General features: G+C 32.8%; 2 protein-coding genes and 1 pseudogene across 2 annotated transcripts in view; all 3 read left to right on the forward strand.

Annotated features, from left to right (window-relative positions):
- LOC144557628 (UPF0481 protein At3g47200-like) overlaps positions 1-21447 on the forward strand; it is an 85294-nt gene that overhangs the window by 61020 nt on the left and 2827 nt on the right. The window lies entirely within an intron of this gene.
- On the forward strand, positions 2938-3718 carry LOC144556678 (UDP-glycosyltransferase 86A1 pseudogene; annotated as a pseudogene).
- LOC144556680 (UPF0481 protein At3g47200-like) lies at positions 14603-16080 on the forward strand. The gene has a single exon (XM_078305068.1). The coding sequence runs from the start codon at positions 14603-14605 to the stop codon at positions 16040-16042; it is 1440 nt and encodes a 479-aa protein (XP_078161194.1). The 3' UTR covers positions 16043-16080.

A 21447-nucleotide genomic window follows, 5' to 3' on the forward strand; every position in this document is an offset into this window, starting at 1 on the left:
AGGCGTGTATTGTCCTTTTTGAGAAACTTGGCAGTTGCTGCATAGGTGATTTTATTCAAAATTTAAATAAAGTGTACATACTCCCAAAAAATAAATGTGCATTCATTTGCTTCCAAATATGACAACACGCAAGCAATTCTGGCAAAATCTCTTCTATGGAAGACCTCTTAGCACACCTCCAAGACTTGTACATGCAGGTTTCTTGAACTGAGACTTTAATTCAATTGACCGATGACTTACCTTTCACTTTGAAATATAATTTTAAAATTCACACTTTCTTCTCTGTTTTCTTCTATGTTTCTGTAAAATCTATTAATTACTTTTTATAATATGTTTTGTCCACGACTCATCACACTCTCCTCTTAATTTAAGAGCGAACAGAACAATTAAAATTTCAGTGCTAAACTGAGATATTAAAAGAAAAATACTTAATTAGGTTACATGCATCTTTATGGTCTTTTTTTTTAATAATTTTAACACATCTAATTTTAAGATACATTTTATTGTATCTACATCCTTAGCAGTTTTTGTTTTAAGGGCACAAATTTGTAATTTTTTATAATTTATTGTACCAAATTGAGCATCAATCTTTAATAACAGAAACTGTTTCTCATCAACAAATCTGTACAATTAGTACATGATTTATCCCTCCTGTGTAAATTTCAAGGATAATTTATAGTATATACCCATACACATTAAATTCTATAATAGCCAACTAGTATGATACCCGTACTTTATAAAAAGGGGCATATTATCAAATCAGGCATTGCGTCCCTTAGAAGTATCTTAATTTAGATCTAAAATATGATTACCTTTAATTTACAACGAAAATTAGCCACATGTTATTTCTCATTATCAATTGTTTCAATTGGGACAATGGCCTAGGGTTGTTCGAAAAGTAAGATGCTACCCCCACAATATGGGCTTAAACCGTATCTAACTTCAAATAAAGCCCAGTTTAGTCAATAGGCCTTAGTAAAGAAATAGTGAGCCTTTTCAGCTGTAAACTATTTGACAACTTTGTGATTCTTTTATATTAAAAGAAATTTCGTTTTATTTTTCTTATGAGTAATATTTGTTTTGCTGGTCTCGGATCATGCCACTGCACATTTTAGATTATTGTGAAGTGACACACGGGGAGTTCTGGGGACAAAATTAATGATTAGATCGGCTGAATTCGTTGGGCTTCACACGGGTTTGTAGTCTACTGGACCTAAATCCTAGATGAATTTTTCTCTGGCAAGTCACACCTACCTTTAGCCCTTTAACACCTGATATGTTCCATTAAATGCGCCACTACCTTCATCCTTCATCTAGATATGGTTATAAGCGCCAATCTTAATAGCCATATTAAACCTCGACCATTCGGTGGAGAGGGTGACTTTGCTTTTCTTGATTTTATATCCTGTTTGGTATCAGACGGTAGAATACTTAAATCCAGACCATTCTTTAACATCGCACGAATCTCAAAACACACCCCTTATTTCTAGAATAGGCAATACAAGTCTACTCATAAAAGAAGTAGCGACTCCTGAAATTTAGGGTGTTAGTGTTTGGTAAGTAAGTACGCTGTCACCATGAGCAGTGCAGATCAGAGAGGCAGTACAGCCAGAGCAATGGGCTTTCCAGCCCGTCCAATTTTGGGCCTTCTACATCATCTGATTTGCCATCAAATTCAACAGGAAAGTTTTCTCTATATACAACGTTTGCAAATTTGAGACAGTTTGACTGGTCCTTGTACTAACTACATCATATGATATTAAGCATATATACTTTTTTGAGAAATGCCAATATGAGCTTAAGCTCAGCAAGAAATAACAATGTAACGAGGAATGAACAAGTGGGTAAAGGGTTATAATAAGAGTTTTGATTGTTAACATTTAATTAAGAATTCAGCTCCATATGATCAACAGAGGCGGCTGATCAAACAAACAGCATATATTATTATAGCTGTTTGGTACCAGATAAGGAATTTAAGCATTTTTATGAAGAACTTAAATTTGTCTCTGTCTAGGGAAGGTAATAGATGCTTTTCAAGATGTGTCAGATGTTTTGTTTTCTTCTTGCTTTCTTTTTTTTTACAGAAAAAAATTACCTAACATGTTGATGACCTAAATTACTTGCTTGTCCTTTTATACAAACTAGCTGTCGAACATAATTTGTTTTTCAATGGTTACATAAGCATGAGTGAGGATTGTCGGAGAGGCGAACAAAATAGATTAAATCAAATAATTGGCAATTTTTGTAGTGACCAAGTGGTTGTTGTGAACATTATATTAAGAATTGAGAATTGGCCACCGTATTAAATCATAAAAGAAGGGAATCAATTACAATTAATGCGATATTTTTAGAAATACAAAAATGAGTAAGGTTGGAAAGAAGAAGAATCATTTGAAAGTACGTACAAACTCCAACTTGTATTCAATTGAATATCAAGAGAGATACCTCCCCAGACTCCAGAGTAGGTTTACTGACGCAACCAATTATTTTCCTGTAGTCATCTATTTTTTATTTATCAAACAAAGAGAAAAAAAGTAACAAAACTGAATCAACTACATACCAAGTTTTATAACAAGAATCAAGTTTTATTTATAGACAGTTATTTAACAATATAGCTTCTCCATACCAAGTTTTATAACCAGAATCACCACCACCACCAAAGAATGGCAAAACCAAGGCCTCATGCTGTAGTGATGCCCTATCCACTGCAAGGCCACATCATCCCAACCGTCCATCTGGCATTGTGCTTAGCTGCTCGTGGAGTCACCATCACCTTCATCAACACAGAAGCCGTGCACCACCAAACCGTGAAAGCTGCAGGTGCAGACTGTCGTGACGGAGATGACCCATTTTACTCGGCTCGTTTAACTGGCCTCGACATACAGTACTAGACAGTAAGTGACGGCCTCCCTTTAACCTTCGGCAGATCACTTAACCATGATCAATTCATGTATTCTGTTTTACACGTGTTGTCGGCATGCTCATGTCAGTAAAAGGGATTTGTGTGAAATTGCACAAGGAATAATGAATAGCAAGGTAAACTTTATATGGGTTCTCTGACCAGATGTTGTTAGCTCTGATGAGCCTGACCCGTTACCACTGGGTTTCTTGGAAGAGACAAAAGGACGTGGAATTGTCGTGCAATGGTGCTGTCAGGTTGAAGTGTTGTCGAACTCAGCCATAGGGGGTTTCTTGATGCATTGCGGATGAAACTCAATACTAGAGAGCGTGTGGTGCGGTGTGCCGATGCTATGTTTTCCCCTCTTGACGGACCAGTTTACGAATATGAAGTTGGTTGTAAGAGACTGGCAGATCGGACTTGCGATCGGGGAGTTGAACAAGGTGGCCACTGATGATGTGGCGGGCCGAGTGAAGGATTTGATGCAAGGGAAGAAGGGAGAACAGGCTAGATATGAGATAAAGAAAGTGAGAAAAATTCTTCAGGATGCAATTGAAATTAAGGGCTCTTCGCAAAAGAACTTTGATCAGTTCATTTTAGACATAACCAATTAGTTATTAAACGAGTACTGGTTTATTACAGAAGAAAAATGTAAAATAATTAATTAAAAACAATAATTATGATGTTCGCGTTTTATATATTAAGTGTGATTTTGAGATTTTGAACTTAATTAGAAGTTTTTATCCAAGTATTTTTGGACCAATTATGCAAAGCGACTTTGGCATTTTTGGGGATCTCGGAAGTGGGAACCATCCTTGAAATTATCTAATAAAATATTTGAGTGAGGATATGGTAACATGTATATTATGGATCGAGTCATGCTATGGATTCATAACTCTATTTTTAAAATTCAAGTAGTCGATCTGACTTGTCTCAACTCGAGTTGCTAACGAGTTGATTTCAAATTGAAGTTTCTTATTGGGAACTAAATTAGCAACTCAGACTCAACTCAGCTCATGAATTCGTGAATTAAATCTAAATTTTTCTTAACTCGGACTCAACTCGGCTCATGAGCAGCCCTATTTCTCTCTACTTTGAGAAATGTAACAAGCATTCAAAATACGTACATTAAGAAAGACATTTATGGTCCTGATTTAAATCGGACGTAATATTATAAATATGCCGGACAAATTTGAAAAAGGTACAACTATTTTAACTAGTTTCAAATATACTTAATATTAAGCTCATTTTTATTCACAATTAACGAACAATTTATAAAATGTAAAGAGAGTTGCCCGTTCAAAAAGTTCAAGCTGATCCTGCAAAATAAGAGTGTGAAATTCAAGCTCATTTTAAGTATCTATGAGGCTTACAAATAAAAGGGTAATTTTAGTATGTTTAAAAGACACATAAATCATAAAAAATTTGAATCCACATAATTAGACTAAAAGAAAAGTTGTATGAAATTTTTTATTTACTTCATTACTCTCTAGCACATCCACAGCGCAGAGACAATGGGAAGAGACTCCACGAGTTGCGAATCAGATTAGTGCATATTTTTTTCTCTTTGAGACTGATTGATTCATGTTGTACAATGTTTGCTAGTAAGGAATCAGTCGGAGGACCAGTCCTGGTACGAATGTTAGAACCTTAACAGAGGAAAAAAAAAAAGGGAAACTTATGATTTGAACCCTCCAACTGGGAGGCTGGGAATACTGCTCTTTTTTGATGAAGAACATGGAGTTCATAATTAGAAATTATTTCAGATCTTTTTCAAATTAAGATTTGCCACTTAATCACCTATTTTGATCTATCATTATGCATGTTTTCAGATTCATTTGTTATATATTTGTTGTTAATATGTTCGGGATTTGTTCATGCAGAGCAAATTAAGCACTAGACCGTACAAGAAACGTGAACTACATGCGATCCGTACAACATAGTGTAAGTACTTCTTGGATCATGTTTTATCTCCTCGACAAAGGCACGTCTAAATTGAAACTTGGTCAGTTTTTGGTACACATATAATGTACATTTTTGTGGTAACTGGAAACAATAGTTAGTTATTGGTACACATAAGATGTACATTTTTGTCATTGTTAGAATCAGTGAGTACAATTGCATGAAAGCTTTGCTGATGATAATTATGACTTGTTGCGAGAGGATATATACATTTTTGCTGGTACAATTAATGATATACAGTTAATTATATATATGGCTTATTGGCAATCTAAAATGTTGTTATGTTACAGATATGTTTGTTGTTGGTGAGTACAATATGCACTATCCATGTTGTCTATTTATATATTTGGTTGAATGTATTTTTAAAATTGTTGGTTGAAATGATGGGTTTAAAAAAGGGTTAGCAAATGGAGGCTACCTAGCTAGATCCTAATTGGGGCGTAATTGAAATATATATATAAATAGTGTATATATATATATGAGGGATCAAGTTATAACAATTTTTGAGTTACAACAAGTTACAACAACCATTTTCTACATTTTCAAAGTCCAAATCGTCGATCCAAATTGTTAGATGTGATCTCTACAATAAAATGTGCTTGGAGACCAAATTTTATATTTTTTTTGGAATTTTTTTACTATTTATTAAGATGGGTACAAAAACTAGTCAAATTAAGACCATTGAATTTTGAACCCATCTTAATAAATAGTAAAAAAATTCCAAAAAAAATATAAAATTTGGTCTCCAAGCACATTTTATTGTAGAGATCACATCTAACAATTTGGATCGACGATTTGGACTTTGAAAATGTAGAAAATAGTTGTGGTAACTTGATCCCTCCTCATATATATATAAATATAAATCATCAACAGTTCAAATTAAAAACGGATGCAAAGCTAAGATAACAACGTCAACGCAATTAAAAGTAAAAACGATATTGTATGCATAGAAGGAAAAATCAGTATCGGTATCAGGATCGTTCCTAACCGATACCAATCCAGGATTGGTGTATCAACGGGTATTGGCCGATTCGGCTTGGAAAATCAGACTTTTTGACCAGAAACTTGTTTTAAACCAGATATTGTGTCCCTTAGAAGTATCTATTTAGATCAAAACTATGATTACCTTTAATTTATAACTAAAATTAGCCATATGTTATGTCTCAATATCAATTTTTTAAATCGGAACAATGGCCGAGGATTATTTGAAAAGTAAGATACTACACGCATATTATGGTCTCTCAAATAAGGCCCACTTTAGTAAACAAAATGTGGGCCTTCTCAGCTGTAAATTATTTCACACCATTGTGATTCCCTTATTTTAAATGAAATTTTGTTTTATTTTTCTCACGAGTAGTATTTATTTTAAACAAATAGTGAGCCTTTTCAGCTGTAAACAAATAGTCTCGGATCGCGCCACTGCACTTTTTATTTTTCTTATGAGTAACATTTTTCTTATGTGTTCTGGGGACAAAATTATTAGATAGGGTGAATTTGTTGGGCTTCACACGGGCTTGTAGACTACTGGACCTAAATCGTAGATCAATTTTCCTCTAGTAAGTCACACCTACCTTTAGACCTTTAACACTGGAGATATGTTCAATGATAATGCGCTACTACCTTCATCCTTCATCCTGATAAGGTTATGAGTGCCGATCTTAATAGCCATATTAAACCTCGAGTAGTGGAGTAGAAGGTTGTTCATAAGCTTATCAATTGTTTTTGGTGAGTTTAATTTTAAACGACGACCCGAACAGTTGAAAATGATTTGCTTTACAAATAATGTATTTACATGTCAAATTCATATATTTTGAAATTAATTCAGTATAAAGTCAAACACAAAAAGAAAATTTAAAAATTAACTTACAAATCTATTTTCTTACCGGTTGACTTTATGCTAAATTATTTTCAAAAATTATCAATTTGACTTGTAAACAAATTACTAGTGAAGTAGATTTGTTTTCAAGGGTTAGAATTTGCCACTTCAAGTTGAGAAAAACCTCACCAAAATATTAGTGAGATTAACAACACCCTAATTCCGCTACCAAGTCTTTCCAAATTCTATGGAACCAGATCCTCTGCTTTTCTTAGAAAGAAAAGCAGGATCATGCTCTCCTGATCTCTCCATTCTCTATCTCTCTTATCAATCTTTGAAAAGCAGGACCCTTCACGAATTCAAATCTAGTTTAATACCGGACGGTAGAATTTATAAATCCAGAATGTTTTTTAACCTTGCACGGATCTCAAAACAGACCTGTATCTACAATAGACACTAAATTTCAATCGCTCAGATAACGGATACAATACATACTCAGCTTTCCTAAGAAAAGTGCAACTGATCCGGTTCCCTAGTTCTCGCCATAAACCTCTAAGGACAACAAGCCGACACCAATAACTGTTCCTTTGCAATTAATAGTGATGAACTACCTCCTCTTCTATTGAGTGTTGACTCAAGTCTTCTTGATTCTAATTTAGTCTAGTACAGACATATCATGTCAACCAGTCTTGTCATTAATGAGGAACCGTACGTCCCTATCATAATTTATTGTATTCAGATTTCGTAGTATATATATTTCATCAAATTTTGCATATAAGCTCGCATTTTTTTATTGGTTGCAGTAAATCATTTGTATTCGGAGCAGATAATGCTAATACTAATTAAATTCGTATCAGACTTTGAATGAGGAGATACGAATACAAATGAATATAGTAAATGGATGTCAAAATCTAAAATCAAATCTGTCTTAAATGGATACTAATACGGAGTGGATAATCTACGAATACGGATTCAAATACAAATACGAAACAAATAATTGTCGGATAATTTTATCATACGAATAATCCATTTATATAATATAATACAAGTATTATAATCAAATCAATGTTTTTTAGTAATGCAACAAAAAAAAAAAAAAAATTGTCCCACAATACGAATCAAATAAGAAGAGGCATTTATATACTGGGACCTCTTCAATTCGATCATAGTCAAGTTAAGAATCTGCTCCGCTTCTCCGTTCCGTTTACGGATTATAAAATTTATCCGTATTTGAATTCAGATATATTGTTTGTATTTAATAAATATCCGAATATGGATCCGGACAATTATGTGCTTCGTTTATCAATGTCTCCCCTACTCTCTACGGTGCACAGTGGCATTTTGTTTGTGCTGCATATTAAGGTCCTCAAATTTATATATTTTTAAATTAATTTTGTATAAAGTCAAGAAGTAAAGAACGTTTTAAAATTAACATATAAATCTATTATTTTTTACCACTTGATTTTATGCTAAACTAATTTGAAAATTTATAAATTTGACATGTAAACACATTAATTGTGAAGCAAATCTGTTTCAAAGGGTTTGAGTTTTCCATATGAAGTTACTTCCATATAATTTGAAGTTGAGAGAAAGCTCACCAAAATATTGGTGAGATTAAGAACACCCTAGTTCTATCGACTGAATCTGCTGTTTTACTAGCAGAATCTTGCTCTCTATCTCTCTCCTCTTTTTGAGGAGATATAGGAGAAAGAAGAGCAGGACCCTGCTTTTCTCGAATTCATATCCAATTCAGTACCGGATGGTAGAATTTATAAATTCATACCGGATGGTAGAATTTATAAATTATTTACCTTGCACGAATCTCAAAATGCACCTACTATATCTACAATAGACACTGAATTCTAATCGCTCGGCTGAGATCATTCCATGTTTATTTATAATTTAATGCGGTACCGAGAAAGATACAGACTTACTTTTCTATGAGAAAAACAGCAGATCCGGTTCTCTATTTCTCCCCATATTCCTATCCGGTTCTGTAGTTCTCCCCATAAACATGTACGGAGAGCAACCCAACACTAATAATTGTTCCTTTGCAATTAATAATGATGAACTACCCTCCTCTCCTATTGAGTGTTGACTCTTTTAAGTCATCTCGATACTAATTAAGTTTAGTACAGACATATGCTGTCAACCAGCAGTCTTATAATTAATTGAGGAACCGTCCCTATCATTAATTGGCCTAAGGGCCTTGTAACAAAAAAACAAAAAAGGATAAATGTTATAACTTGATAAAAATGCACATGCAATGTATTGGCTGACAAGGACAAATATGACATGTAGGCTCATCTATTATTAATTGATTGCAATAACATATTAGTAGAAGATAGATCATATATGTTAACTGTATCCAGAAATCGTAGTATATATATTTCATTTTTAGAGCATGATAAGTCCAATGTTAGATATACTTGTAGATTTTATTGATATCATTTTCTGATAAATTAGTTTTGAATTAGTTTTGTATTCGGCTCAATATTTGGCTCAATATCCAGAAAATCACTGTTTTTGGGTTGGTCCGTGCTACGGCTCAATATTCAAGTTTTCAAAATCCTAATGGTCGATCCGAACATTCATCTTGTTCTCCATATTAATATGTGTTTGGAGACCAAATTTTACATTTTTTGAAATTATTTTACTATATTTTTAGATATTTAGAAAATCACTTGATCTGAAAATTCTGGACCATCCAAAAACAGTGATTTTCAATAAATCTAAAACAAAAGTAAAAAAAAATTTAAAAATGTAAAATTTGGTCTCCAAACACATATTAATATGGAGAACAAGATGAACGGTTCGGATTAACTGTTAGGATTTTGAAAAGTCGAATATTGAGCTGTATTACGGGCTAAATCGTAATATGCATAGTACCATAGACTCACTCTTATTATTATATTACTTAATTTATACTGTATTAAATATAATTTTTTTGAAGCAAATCTTTCTAGTTTTATACAGTTTAATTTGAACAAAAATACTAAATTTTGGATGATAGGTTAGGTTAATGTTTAGATAATTACAATAGTGCTAGTGATTGGTGAAGGTCATGTCGCTCTTTAACCTATGTTCCAACTCCTACTTCAGTTTAGTTCGGTCTGGAGTCTGGACCCATCCTACATAAGAGAGTGTTGTCCCTTCGCAATTAATAATGTTGAACCAGTACAATCCATAGGAGAGTGTTGACTCTTAAGTCTTCTTGAAACTAATTAAGTTTTGTACAGACATGTCCTGTCGACCACGACAAATATTACATTTGGGCCCATCTATCATGCTATGTATTGGCTGACTTGGACACATATTACATATAGCCCCATCTATTATTTATTGATTGTAATAACATATTAGTAGAAGGTAGATTTGAGTGGGAAAAATGGCATGGCGGAACCGGCTCTGTCACGGAACGGCATGTTTCTCCGATACGTGCTGTGACTAGCGTGTTCCATGCCGTGATCATCCCTTGATATTTTAGTCATGGCATGGCACGTCACGTGAAAGATCTAGTCATGACACGGCATGGCATGTAGTCACGCTAGTTATGTGTAATTAAGACCATTAAATATTGATTAAATGATGAATGTTGAATAAACTAACTTAAATTATGATTAAATGGTTACGCGAGTCACGCGGGCATGTTTGGTCACGGCACGTTTAGGCACGGCATAACTCGCGTGTCGTGACCATTCACATGCCGTGACCATCCCTTGATATTTTAGTCACGGCACGTGAAAAATTAACTTGGTCACGACACAACAAGAGACCAAAATTACGACATATTAGTCACAGCATGACACGGCACGTTTTTTCCACTCTAACATAGATCATAGATCATATATATAGGAGGGTTCCTCTGAACTATTTAACTCTTGTTATTATACAACCACGACAAATATCTGATTTGCGATCAAATAATTCACCTGTGATGTTTTACAAGAAATATATTTTCTCAGAAAAAAAAGAAAGTTGCTTCTTATAACACCAGAAATTTGTAAAGGAAAGATGAAGCCAAATTTTCTAACTTAAATATTTACTTAAAAAATTATGATCAGATTTTCAAAATAAAACATACCACATGGAAAGTCAGATACTTTGTGAATATATGTATATATAATGATTATGAGATTATTTCTAAAAATGAAATATTAGACTTATTTTTCTCTAAGTCTAATATTAGATACAATTAAATTTTGATGAATTATTTTTGAAACGGAAAAATACAATTAATATCAAATTTTGATGATTTACTGCCACCAATAAAAAAATGCGAGGTTATATGCAAAATTTGATATTAATTGTACTTTTGCGTTAAGTTCAAAACTAATTAATCAAAATTTAGTTGCATCTAATATTAGACTTATTTTTCTCTCAAAATGAAATATATACTGTGAAAATATGGATACAGTTAACATATATGATCGATTTTTTTTTTAAAATAGTATTCCTTTAAATTATTTCAACGGAACAAGCCTTCTTTGAACGGATTTTCGAAAACTAGCCTCCACCGATCCCTAGGATCGGTGGAGCAAAAAAAACCCAATCTACACCGGTCCTAGGGACCGGTGGAGCCAATATTTATCCCGCCACAGATATGCTGCATCAAAAAACACACCAAAACCTCCACAGGTCCTGTGGACCGGTGTAAGTTTAGAATTTATCACCTCCCAACGAATCCAAAGGTGAAGATTTATCTTCACTATTATAATATTTTTTTATGGTCTGCCCAACGCCTCGTACTGCTTAAAAGAAGCTCATGTGCACTTCTTTCTTTCACGTGCCATTAATTTCCCTTCTCTCCCAAGCTTTTCACTCTGAGTTTATTTCACCATTGCTACTTTTCAGATTGTACTATTTTTTTTTTTTTTGAGGGAAAGGCCTTAGGCTTCAAATTGTAGGATTGTACTAAGCTAAGCACAGATGAGGTGTTCTCTCTCGTCGTTACTTTTCAGATTTTACCGCACCGTAACACCATCAATCATTTACTCTATTAATTAGAAAATTCACAAATAAGCCCCTATAAAGATAAGAAATTAAAAATTTCAGAGATCAGGATAAAGATCTTCATGTTTCGTTGGGGAGAGTGGTGGAAGAATGGGAGACGCAGAACACCATATGTCGCAGTATACTGGTACAGGTGTGTGATGGATAAGGAGCTTCATGTTTTAATTTTCAGAATTTTGTATGGTTTCTAATTTCATTTTCTCTATTTCTTTTCTGATATTTTTCTTTCAGATGGCGCAACATAATGGTACAGGCGTGTAATAATGAAGCTCTTTCTAATTGAGGATTAGATTGATTAGCAAGTTAACTAGTCAATAGAATGGTTAGTTTGATATTAAAACCCAAATGAATTATATTAGCTAGAAGGTTCAGTTAGAAGCACAATGAAACACGGCTGTAATTAGTACAGGGCTTATATAAGGAGCCTATATTGTAACAGGGAGATTCAATCAAGAAATAAAGTTCATTCTTTGTATTCTTCTTCTTTTTTGTAAAACATGGCGGAGGCTCATTCTTTGTATTCTTCAATTTACATTACCTAATTACCTTCACTTTAGCAAGACGAGGCACTTATTTCTGTCTGATTGAATTAAAGATTCTTATTTAAATTCTTAGAAGAAACAAGAATCAAGGGATCAGCGGATCAGCTGTGGGTTGAATTCCGGAATCAAGGCTCCACCGATCCCTAGGATCGGTGGAGGTATAGATGAGGGATTTTCTGTGGCAAGGGTTTCGATTGGTGCAAAACAGGCTCCACCAGTCCCTAGGACCGGTGTAGATTGGGTTTTTTTTGCTCTACCGATTCGAGGGATCGGTGGAGGCTAGTTTTTGAAAATACACACAACGAAGACTTGTTCCGTTGAAATAATTTAAAGAAATACTATTTAAAAAAATAAATCTATATGATCTATCTTCTACAAATATATTGTTGCAATAAATAAATAGCATATGGGCCTATATATAATTAATATTTGTCCTTGTCAGCCAATACGTACAGAGCATGATAGGGATGGTTCGTCAATTATTGATAAAACTGGTTGAAAGGACATGCCAGACTTAATTAGTATCAAGAAGACTTAAGAGTCAACACTCAATAGGAGAGGAGAGAAATTCAACATTATTAATTGCAAAGGGACATTTTTTTTTCTCACTTTTCTTCTGGATGTTCTCCAAGTACTAAAAATAATCTTCATAAAGTTTCACTTTGGAAACTTGAATTATTGAGATAACAAGTGATAATTTTTCTGACTTGTAATAAATTATTAATACAAGATTCATTACAAACGTCTCACTTTTGCATACACTTCGAAGGTTTAATTTTTATTTTTTTATTTTTGATTAATATAACAGGCTTACTCGAATCAATGCTAAAAGCTAGAGAAAGTATAAGACAAAATATATAATGAAAGAAATTTAGTTCCAGAACCACATTTTCAAAATAGTAGTTAAGAAAATATTTAGTTATGAATTAAGGAAGACTTAACTTTCTTTGAATTCGTAGCTCACTGTTAGACCTTTATTTCCGGTAAGATTTTTCAATAATGCAAGGGCTCTGTTTGAAAAGTAGCATTTCTATTTTCAAAGAGAGCTGTTTGATGGGTCCACACAAGTAGCTCTCTTTTAATTATTGTAGATATGATGTGCGATTTCTAAAAATAGCTACTGAAAGTTAGATATATAGGAATTCTTAAATATTATATTATATGTATACACAATTGTTTTAATAATTAAGAAATGCAAACTATTTAACACAAGCAAAAACTGCTATCAGTTTCATTTTAATACGTGTAGATTATTCGAATATTTAAAAAAATTGTGAGCTTTTTTGCTGGTCTTACATATAAATTTCGTAAACATTATTAAATTAGATCAAACAATTTTATATGGTATATAATTCTTTTAAATTTTTTAGGTGACAGATTATGTTGTTTTAAATCAACGATATATTTCAACATATGAAGGCGTGCATCAAAATATTATCTAAGATTTGTGTATTCTGAAAGTTCAACATATTATGAAATTTACTTGACTTAATTCAGATTGTTTTATAGAAATTATACTGTATTAGTTTAATTTAAACATATTGTTTTATAGAAATTTCAACACTTATACTGTATTAGTTTAATTTAGACAAATATAATAAATTATGTTTTATATGATAGATTAATTTTATTGAATGAATCTATAAAATAATTTATGTTTTGTTAACTAAAATGTTTTAAGCACTACTTCCAACATTTTTTTTTTCTCATTTTCTTCCGGGATGTTCTCAAAGTACTAAAAAAAATCTCACTTTTGAAACATTAATTATTGAGATAACAAATTATAAATTTTCTGACTTGCAATAAATTATTCCTACAAGATCCATTAGAAACGTCTCACTTTGGAAAACACTTCGAAGGTTTAACAAATTATAAATTTTTCTTTTTAATTTTCTGACTTGCAATAAATTATTCCTACAATATATAATGAACCATTTCTTTGGGGGTTATAAATTAATGATACATGTTACTATATTAAATTACTAAAAGTAGTAGAAAGTAAGCAAAAATATATAGTGACAGAACCACGTCTTCCAAATACTAGTAAGAAAAAAAAATTTAGTTATGAATTTAGGAGGACATTAAATTTCTCAGATTTCCTTGTGCAATTCGTGGCTCACTGTTAGACCTAATTTATTTCAGGAAACATTTTTCAATAATGTAAGGGCTCTGTTGAAAAGTAGCATTTTTATTTTCTTATGCATGAAGGTTCAAGGATATGTATGCACAATAATTAGAAGAGAGCTGGTGAAAGTCGTATCTTCCAGCTCAGCGTGACGGGACCACACTAATGATCAATATAAATACAAATGTTAAAGTTCGTTTTGTTCAAGTTCAACCAAAACCTCTTCCATTCACCAAAAAATACAAATGGAAGAAATCCAACTTGAAGCCTCTCTGTCAAAATCCTCTCCTCTATCAGAAGCCCCGACAGTTGTAGATCTCGAAGCCTCTCTGCAACGTGAACTAGATACATTATGGGACTATGAGAACGAGGCGGAGAACTTCACCATATTTCGCACACCACATAACATTTCCCAAACCAAGAAGAATCTCTTTGAGCCCTCTGTCATCTCCATCGGCCCATTCCACCATGGTCAAAAGCACCTCCGAGCCATGGAGGAACAAAAAATGCGGTTCTTGCGGGATTTCTTGTCTCGTAGGGACCATATAAGTTTGGATCGTTGTATATTTGAGATGAAGTCACTAGAAATGAGAACACGGAGGTGTTATAATGAGATGTTTGATGATCTTGACAGCAATGCATTTGTCAAGATGATGTTGCTTGACGGATTCTTCGTGATCGATTACTTCTCAAAATGGTATGGAGGAAGAAATATGAATGAGGTTGGCTGGAATTCTAATTTCATAGATCGTGATTTGCTACTTCAAGAGAACCAAATTCCCTTCTTTATTGTTGACAAGTTGTTCGAGCTGATTGGTGTAAATCAAGATGATAGAATGATTTATGTTAAATACATTGCTTATAAATTGTTGCCCAATCGCTCCATAATTCAAGACCCTCGTACTGAAACTCCATACACCAGAATTACAAACAGTCTAGCTGGATTTCCAGATCCTCCCGCTGAAATTCATCATTTGGTCCATCTCTATTACCACTATTTAGTGCCCAACCCAGGGACACCAGTTGTATTGAGTACCAAACCATTTGATCATACCACTAAGTTCCAAACCAGTTGTATTGCGTTCAGCTTGTCAGTGGCATTGCCGAATTCTACCAGGAATATATCCTCTATGGTGATACCTTCTGCCACTGAGCTCAAACAAAAGGGCCTGAAATTCACACGAAAGAGCAATCCGAAACATATGCTCGACATATCATTTGAATATGGTGTGTTGAAAATCCCAACACTAGAAATCACCGATGACACTAAACCTATTTTCTCAAACCTTATAGCATTTGAACAATGCAAATATGGCAAAGAGAATAATCCCTTTACAAGCTTTGTATATCTTTTGGATAATCTAGTCAACACACCAAATGATGTCACAATATTACAAGAGTGCGGAATCATTGAGAACTGGCTAGGCAGTGAAGAGGAGTTGACTCATTTCATCAACCAGGTCACCGAAGGTGCTGGCATTGGGGACGATCACTATTTGGCGGAATTATTCACGGAAGTGAACAAATACGTTGAATCAAGCTGGCACAGGCATCGAGCAAAATTGATTCGTGATTACTTTAGCAGTCCGTGGGCAATAATTTCTCTCATCGCTGCTTTAATACTTCTAGTTCTTACATTAGTGCAATCTTTCTTCGCAGTTTTTGCCTACTTCCGACCCCCATGATGCTTCAACTTTCACAATACTATTCGTAGCTTCTAAATTGAACATGCAAGAGAAAAGTGTATTTTAGGAAGGAGTAATTTTTTCAATATTTTTTTTTTCTTCGTTGTTTGTCAATTGTCTGTCTTTTGTTTGTAACTCTGCACTATATATCATTGGTTCCCTTTACGTTGTTTGTTTTATTATTTAAATTTAAAGGTTATTTTCACCACCTGTGTAACGTCATGTAATTTGAAATTACTACGGTCCAATTGAAAATTTATTTGAAAAATATGATCGATTAGAAGACCACAATATAATGTCACATAATTTAAGGAATAAATTAAGTGAACGACTTAATTTAAATTTCAGTTATTAACATATTTAAATTAACTAATTGATCTCCGGATCAAAAGAGTCTGATTCAGCCAAATTAAATTACAGCGGCCCATATTTTCTCTTCTCCGAAATAACAAACAAAAATATTTAAAAATATAACTAACCCCGCGTCTCTATCTAATTTGAATTACGCCTCTCTATCTAAATTGATTTTCATTAAACCCTATTGGTGTCAAATCACCTCCCTCTTTTAATTGATTTTACACCCCCCACCCCCCCTTCCAAATCTTTATTTTTATTGGACGTATTTTAATTAATGAATGGGCCAGCGGTAGTTGAGTCACTTCCAAAAGTCACGGCAGTAATTGATAGAGGTATATATTAAATTGAATTGATTCCAGAAAGTCACTTACGAATTGAATTTAATTAGGTCATCAGTTACAAAGTTTAAAATATAACGGACCAGTCATTTTAATTGGGCTACAAGGTACGTAGGCATGCAATGCCAATTTCGAGGATAGGGCAAAGGCTCAAAATTCAGTCTATAAATTAGTTTTGAATTTTTAGGGTATCCACATGATCTCCATATTAAAATGTACATGTAAACTAAGTAAACTAAATTTTGTATTTAGAAACTTTTTTTCTTATTTGGGTAGAAAATCGCTAATTTTCCAAAATTTTAAATCAAATAATTTTCCACATATCTAAACAAGTAGTACGGTTGCACTATAGTACCGTAGACGTACTAAACAAGTTCTATAACAATAATATCTATGGTTCAGACTATAACTGTCTCCCTTTATGCTCTATTAAATAAAGCTTACAAATCTCATCAAAGCAAATTTGTATTAATGTAGATTACGCCATATAGCTAGTAAGTAGATGATACTAAGATATATAGTATTAACAAATCTAAGAAATCAAATATGAAGGATGAAATCATGAGTGGAGCACCCAAAAAAAAAAAAAAATTCAACAAAAATCTGTGTTAAATTATTGAAATAATATTTTACATCCCCTTAAATTTAAATAATCAAGCACCAGTCTTCATATATACATGGTTTAATAGATCCTTCAAAAATAAAACCAGCATTATCCATACATGTAAGCAATAAAGTCCATGCTATGCAAATACCAAATATAATGAAAATAACAGATACGAAATATAAATATGTTATACTAAAAATGACAAAATATAAATGTCTCCCCTGCCCTATCACTTTGATTAGGTTCATCCTTCTCCTTAATCCAATGACTCCTCAAGAACTTGAGACGCAACATCTCCACTTCCCACCTTTCATCATTTGTAATTTTTGTAAGCTTTCCACCTCTAATATATAATCTCTTCAACTTTTTTAGCTCTGCAGGGTTGCCTCATTTTCTGGATAACATCTTATATCCAACTTTTCCAGATTCTTTGGTAAAGAGTTGATCAGTTTCTTATTATTGTCCTTATTTCCTCCCCATATAATGTTCATACCAAAAGGTTGTCCAGAGGTTTTAAGCCACTGGAATCTTCGAGAACTAAATTTCCGGTGGCAATTCTAATGCTGAGTTTCCAAAGCTTACTCAATTTTGAAAGATCACTTAGCTGTCATGACTGGTTTTTGTTTCCCACTATGCCCACTACAAAATCCTTTAATACCTCCAAATTAGAGAGCTCACTTACCCATTTTGGCATATAATCTAATAGGTAGCACTCTGATATATCTAAAACCATCAACTTCTTGAACCAGCTTCCTTGGGGTAATGCCGATCTTATTCATTTTGGTTTGAATATGGACCTTGGTTTCTGCGGTCTAGTATTTTCAAATATTCTAGCTTCCCAATTGATTCATGAAGCTATTATATCCTGGAAATGCCTCGCAGGCTAATTAAGTCAAGGCTTAGGCATCTATGTTATGGCCCAATTTTACTCTCTGAGCATTAAACAGCTCTCCTATTGACTTAGGCATCTATATATGTTATGGCCCATTAGCCCAATAACGACCCAGCCCAGTCCAAACTTCTCTTTAATTCACGCACGGAGCGGCATTGGACGGTTATGAAAATGAAAAATATTCAAAGAAGGACAATACAGAATGCCCATTAGCCCAAGAAAATAGAGAAAACGATATATATACTAACATATCAAATTATATTGCTTGGATCAAAGATTACTTGTTCTTTTCGTTTTGTGGTATATTTTCTTTTGATTTTCTTTTCTCTTTTGTAAATTTGAAGATTTAATTTTTTAAAAGAGGTGGAGCATACTATGAAATACTTTTGCTTTTGCTTTCGCTTTTGATTTCTTTTCTTTTATTCTTTACTTCAGATTTCCTCTTTGATGATATAGAAATTCATTGCTTGAGCGACTAGCCATTTTGTTACTTTCTACAATCAAAGTTTTCTTTAATTTGCTGGGGCTTAAAAAATTATTCTACTTGAAGAATAATTGTAGTAAAAAATTCTTGTATATGTAGGATTTCTTGCATGTAAAATTAGGATTGAGTCGCATGGAGGGGTAATAACTAATAAGCTGTCTTTTTATCATTAGCAACGCCAACAAAATAGAGAAACATAACGGAATCAACTATATAAAATATACAACTTCCAAATAGACTGGATTACTATATATACTAATATATCAAATTATATATTGTACAGTCCTGGCGCACCATTGTTAATTAATTAATATCATTCAAAATAGCTACGGCTATTGTGATAGATGGACTCAATTACGGTGTCTCTGACTTTGTCTATATATGCTGCATGTACTCTATGGTTTGCAATTTCATTCCATTTGTAGCCTTAAAACATTTGTTAATAATTTCTCTCTGTCTTTTTTTTTATAATATATTGCTAATTTTTTAAGCTTCTTGACAAAATCAATTGACTAAATAATTTCTACTAACTAATGATAAAATAATGACTAATTTCATTGGACTAATTCAACGCTACTGTTTTTCTGGCGTGCCCTTATAAAGTGCTTAAGAGAGATATCAGAATGGGGATAGTTGATAATGTGCTTTGGCAACTAAATTTCTTTTTATTACCAATATTCCTTTCGTTTCTTGGGTACCTTTTCCTTTTTTATTTTCTTTTCTCTTTTGTAAATTTGAAGATTTAATTATTCGAAAGAGGTGGAGCAGCAAGACAAGGAAATGTTGAAATACTTTTGCTTTTCGTAATGTGGACACCATATGTTTTATTCTTTACTTGATCTTTTCCTCTTTGATGATATGCAGATTCATTGCTTCACTTCATTTCGTAGTATATATATTTCATATTGAGAGCAAAATAAGTCTAATATTAGATATACTTCTATGTTTTATTGATATCTTTTTATGATGAGTTAGCTTTGAAATGCAAAAATACAATTAATATCAAATTTAATTTGCATATAAGCTCGCTTTTGCAGTAAATCATTTGAATAGGATAGAGAAAATATTTATGGTGTCTTTAAACCTCACTATACATATCATATCAAGTTGGATTTAAATTATTTTCTAAACATTCATCTCATCTATAGAAGCAGAATGAGTCCAACATTGACTAAATTTTGAGATCATGTGCATAGTTTATTATAATTTAACTTTTACACCAGATCACTATACACATTTTTTTGCAAAATAAATAATTGTCTTTAAAATTTATTGTAGATATGATGTGCGATTTCTAAAAATAGCTAGTAAAAGTTAGATATGTAGGAATTCTTAGATATTATATGTATGCGCAATTGCTTTAATAATTAAGAAATACAAACTATTAAACACAAGCAAAAACTGTTACTAATTTCATTTTAATATGTCTAGATTATTCAAACATTTTAAAAAAAGGGAAAATTTATAGTGTCCCCATGTAAAATCTTAAAATAGCCAATATCCCCATCAAAACAACATAATATCCAATATCCCCATACAAACTTCATATTATTTCTTCTATCCCCATTTTACATATTTAAATTTTTGTTTAATTATTTTAACATTAAATTGACAAATTTATCCTCTCATTCCTCAAATATTCATTACTGTTTCCAACATTCAGTACTTCCTTCTCCCACAGGTAAATTTTTTCATGCCAGCCATCCCTTACCTCTCTTCTCCGCCCTCTCCTCAACCATGAAAAAAAAATATATTTTTCCAAAAGAAGCCTATTTCCGATTTTCTCCTAGCTCCTTGTGTCTCTTATCCCAAAATTTACCCAAATGTATACTTTTATGACACAAACGGACCTCATCAATAATAACTTGAAATTTCAAATTATAAAGTAAAATATTTTTTCTTGTTTATCAATTAAGAAAGCCATATATCCTTGCACCTAAAAAATTGAATCATTGTAAACTGGGGATAAAAGTTAATTGCGTCATTAGCTGCTTGGGTTGAGAAGAGCAGACAACAAATCGAGCCTCTTGTGAGTCAAGTTAGACATACTTGGTGGAAACAGTTGATATCCTAAAAGTAGAAGGCCTTGAAATTTCACTTAAAAGATTCAAGGTTAAAAAACTAAGTTTGGTATTATTTATTTTATTTATATGTTTGTTTTGTTTTGATCTTTAGTCCGAACAGAGCATTTGTTAGACCTTTGTTGTATAATAGCAAAGCAATTTACCATCGTGTACACATTGTGCTTTTATTTATTTTTCTTGTGCAAGTTGTATATTTTGACAACTTTTCATTTTCTTGGTTTTCTCCTCTGCTTGTATAAGAGAGAAATGAGGTATATGTTTTTATTCTCTTTTCTTAAGTCTTTTGTCTTATTCGTTATTTTTTTTTTTTTGCAGTGACATTTCATTAGTCATTACTACTAAGCACATATGAGATATTTCATATTTGCATGAGGGATACTTAATATTTTGTATTCAGAGGTTTCAGATTTGAATGAGAGGTACTAGTGGGAACATATATATTATCTTTCACTCATAAGAGATAAAATGAGCCATGAGAAAACTGGAGACGGATCTCTTTCGAAAAAAAAAACGCTTGAGGCTGAGAGCAAGAGGAGAGGGCGAGAGAGGTTGGGGGAGAGGGACGGGCATGAAAAAATTTAGCTGTGGGAGTAGGCAATGAATGTTTGATGAAGGAGAGGGTAAATTTGTCAATTTAATATTA

Source organism: Carex rostrata, chromosome 7 (genome assembly GCF_964058835.1).
Source record: "Carex rostrata chromosome 7, lpCarRost1.2, whole genome shotgun sequence".
NCBI lineage: Eukaryota > Viridiplantae > Streptophyta > Magnoliopsida > Poales > Cyperaceae > Carex > Carex rostrata.

Bases quoted from the DNA above. Each gene is read 5' to 3' on its own strand.
- LOC144556680 (XM_078305068.1), top strand. From the start codon at position 14,603: ATGGAAGAAATCCAACTTGAAGCCTCTCTGTCAAAATCCTCTCCTCTA.